Source organism: Triticum urartu, chromosome 2A, assembly GCF_056163025.1.
Source record: "Triticum urartu cultivar PI428250 chromosome 2A, HENAU_Tu73, whole genome shotgun sequence".
Taxonomy (NCBI): Eukaryota; Viridiplantae; Streptophyta; class Magnoliopsida; order Poales; family Poaceae; genus Triticum; species Triticum urartu.
This window is the reverse complement of record NC_141874.1, coordinates 718,857,469-718,861,196: the sequence shown is the minus strand read 5'-3', so window position 1 is coordinate 718,861,196 and position 3,728 is coordinate 718,857,469. Positions and strand designations below refer to the sequence as shown.

The 3,728-nt window shown below is 41.6% G+C and overlaps 1 protein-coding gene across 1 annotated transcript; it reads right to left on the bottom strand.

Annotated features, from left to right (window-relative positions):
- Positions 1 to 296: 296 nt before the first annotated feature.
- LOC125534283 (mediator of RNA polymerase II transcription subunit 20a-like) lies at positions 297 to 2,820 on the bottom strand. The gene is made up of 4 exons (XM_087540250.1): positions 2,720 to 2,820; positions 2,297 to 2,633; positions 1,651 to 1,740; positions 297 to 651 (listed from the first exon to the last, which is right to left on the bottom strand). Exons 1-4 carry the CDS (start codon positions 2,734 to 2,736, stop codon positions 430 to 432), a joined length of 666 nt encoding a protein of 221 aa, XP_087396376.1. The 5' UTR covers positions 2,737 to 2,820; the 3' UTR covers positions 297 to 429.
- Between the last annotated feature and the right edge of the window lie 908 nt (positions 2,821 to 3,728).

The following is a 3,728-nucleotide window of genomic DNA, read 5'->3' as shown; positions in this document are numbered from 1 at the left end:
TCTATGTTGCATAAATTATTTCTACATAGTTAAAACTCGTGTGTGTGTTTTGCTGCAAACACATGGACGACATGTTATGAGGGTTCTGAAGGTTTGCCACACAGGTGCACTCATACTACACATCCTATATAACTAAGTAGCTGATTCTGTGCCCGCAAAAAAAGTAGCTGATTCTCACTAACATATTTATCTCAAGTTGCACATATGTCACATCAACATGCAAGAATGCCTGGCAAAAGGTCCACCTCTACTTGCAAACATGCATGACAAAAAGTTCACCTCAATAATTTATTAATAAATCATACTCCCCCATCTTGTAATATAAGATGTCATTGACCGTCCCATAGAGTATGTATTTTCAATTTCATTTATCATATCATTAATGAAAATATCCGTGATCCATACAACCAAATCTAATATATCTGGGATCTAGGCCCTCACAGCCATGAGTTGTTGCAAGCAGGTAGCATACTGAACTGCGGTGTGCTGGAAAGAGTAGTGATCTGAAAGACCATACTCTGAAAAGTTAGACTCTACATGGATGAATCGACCAGGCAGCGACTTCTTTGCAAGTGTTTCCTGCCATATGTCAAAGAAGTCTACCATAATTGCCCTGGACTTTTCGATGGAAGATAAGGGATAATACTCTACCTGCACCAAAAGCAACATAAAACTTCATGTCAGCCTTGCAAGCACGGAAATGACCTCAGACAAAAACCACTGAAAACTGGATTTCTAAATTTTTTGTTAACAAGTGGAACTTTTTGAACATAAAATTATCTGTAATGTTAAAAGTGTCCCTAGTATCCATGCCACAGGGCCATGGAAAGGTTCATTTGCTTTGGTGGGAGGTTTTGCAAGTTTTGGCGCTGAGCTCAAGGCCTAAGAAGGCAAGATTTTTCTTTCCTTGGTCAAAATATTAGATTCAACAAAATCTTGATGCTATTTCTGAAATTTGTTCTTATCAGATATAATTGTAGGGGCCAAAAAGAATTATTACCAAGGTTTGTCTCCCTGCTAGCTTGAGATGTTTCCCAAACAGAAGAGTTACAGGCAGGTCCATATAATAGAGTATACAAGAAGTCATCTAGTTTTTCCCTTCTTCCAATTAATAATTTGAGCTAAGTACCCAGACAAAGGTGTAGATCATAACATATGTTTACAATTTAATGAATATGTTCAAATAACAAGTTGGCCATACGAACTATTGCTAGAAAGGATGTCAATAGCCTTACGAATTTAAAGCTCAGGTTGTGCTTTAAAAATAAAATCACATAGGAGATCATCAATCATGTACGTCTGCTAAGTTCATCAAGCTCGGCATAGGTAGATCTATCTAACTCACAATAAAGTATAAAAAAGAAATAGGTTGTAGATTTCTACTTATCAATACAGAGGATTAGAAGGTATCCATAGTAGGCTGGACCTGTATGAATCTAGACATCAAGAATTAGCCCGAGAATCTAACCAGCAGAACACCATATTGCTCCATTAACAGTAATTACTCAAACTAAATTACAACACAGATTCAATGCATTTGCTTTGAGTCTCATCTTTTACTACGAGAAGTCACAATCAAACAGGCCACATGATTACGACCAACAGGGGTATGAACAGAAAATGGAAAAGGAATAAACATAGTAACAGTACCTCCATTATGATTCCTCTCATTGTTTCAGAATTGTTAGGAGCACATTTACCTATCCTCAAGCAAAAATCACCCAGTTGATATTGGAATCCCTATAGATGGAAATTGGCATGAATGTGAATAAACAAACTTTCATATGAGACAATGCAAGAAACACATAGTAATATAATAAGAACAATGTAAATAAAACAGAAGATGCAATATATGACAAAGGACAAAATGAAAGGTTATAGAACATAAATACAAGCAACAACCAAGTAGCTTCACTGTGAGACTCGATGATCAGTTGAGTTCTACGCGATTTTTTGTTGATCGATCGCTAGTACCTGAAAGGCACCCACTTCCAGAAATTATAATTCAAGCTGGAAACTGGTAGTGTCGACTATGTTGTCACAGTTGTTAACTTTAAAATGTCATGTTCACTAAGCAAACCTTGCAAAAAGAACTATAGTTTATTTAAGCAAATATGGCTTCAGTCACAATTTCAGCAGAAAACAGCACGGACTTATCGTTGAACCTGCTATCGGAAATCCAACAATTTTATCGCCACTGGTTCAATTAAATAAACAAAATAAATTGTACAGACCTAAATCGTCAGTTGTGAGATCAAAGGAGAAATTGTAAGGGTGGGGAAGGAAACAAGTTGACCTCAAAGTCGAGGCTCACACGAGCCTTGTAGGACTGGAGCTTCTCCATGACATGGGGGAAGGCAGCGTCAGCCTGTAGGACGAGCCGATGAGTCCGGAGGATGGAGAAGTAGAGTCCGGGGTGCTCGTGGAGCGCGACACCGAGGAGCTCGCCGGGCACATCTGGAGGCAGCCGCCCGCCGGCGCCCATGCTTTCTCGCATGATCGGGCGGCAGGAGATGATGGAGGTCTTCCAGCGGCCGTCCTTGGTGCCGCCGAGGGACTCCGCGCAGCTACAGGCCTCCGCCAGGATCTGGCTGTTGAGCGTCGCTCCAGGGTTTGGGTGCCAGTGCATCAGCCTGCGCCGAGGCAACGTACAGACGAGGTGAGCTAGCGGCTGGGAGCCGTGGGAAGAGATGTGAAGGAAGAGGCGCGACCACGGTACCACTTGGCGGGGGCCATGGCGGCGAGCGGGGGGAAACGCCGGCGAGGAGGGGCGACGGCGATCTCTTGACAGGACGGGAGTAGTATGAGATTCCTTCTTACTTACGCGTTTTTTTGAGCAAATCTTACTTACGCGTAAGTAGGCTATTAAATGGATATGGGCTGTAGCTCCATAAACAGGCCTGTTGGGATTGGGCTCCAAAGAGCAACTTGCGACAACCTACGCAAGGTTTGTTTCATCTCAAAAAAAAAAAAACCGCAAGGTTTGTTACGTTAATCACGTAACATTCCCCTAAAAAAGTTAATCACGTAACAATTTAGATAGGGTGCTACGAGAGCAACTAGTTGACGGGTGCTTCTTCGGAAGCCTCACAATGATCACTTCGAGTGGGCTGAAAGCACGTCACTTGGCGTGCTCCTTCGGATGTTTTTTGCATATGTTTTCGGTTTTTAAACGATTTTCTGGGTTTCTTTGACTTTTTGATTTTCACCGACCTTCCTTAGTTTTTGAATAAAAAAATTTCAAAAAAAATTTTACACGAAAAAACGCATTTTTTTCTTCCGCGAGAGGCACTGTTTTGCTTTCGCGAGAGGCATGGCCGTGGCTCTCAAAACGAAAAAATGCATTTTTTTTCTTTTGCGAGAGGCACGGTTTTGTGTCCGCGAGAGGCACGACCGTGCCTCTCGAAAACGAAAAGAAAACTTGTTTTCTATTTTTTTTCTTTCGCAAAAGGCTCGATTTGCTTTCGTAAGAGATATGGTTTTGTTTTCGCAGGAGGCATGACCATGCCTCTCGAAAACAAAAAAAAACACGTTTTTTTGTTATTTTTCCTTTTGTGAGGGGCACCGTTTTGCTTCTGCGAGAAACACGGTTGTGCTTTCGCCAGATGCTCGGCCGTGCCTCTTTCGGAAAGGAAAATAAAGTGCTCCCGGTTCAGTTTTCCCTCTGAATTTTCCATTAAAAAAGATCGACAAAACCTATTGACATGGGATTTAGTTTTGAAGATCTC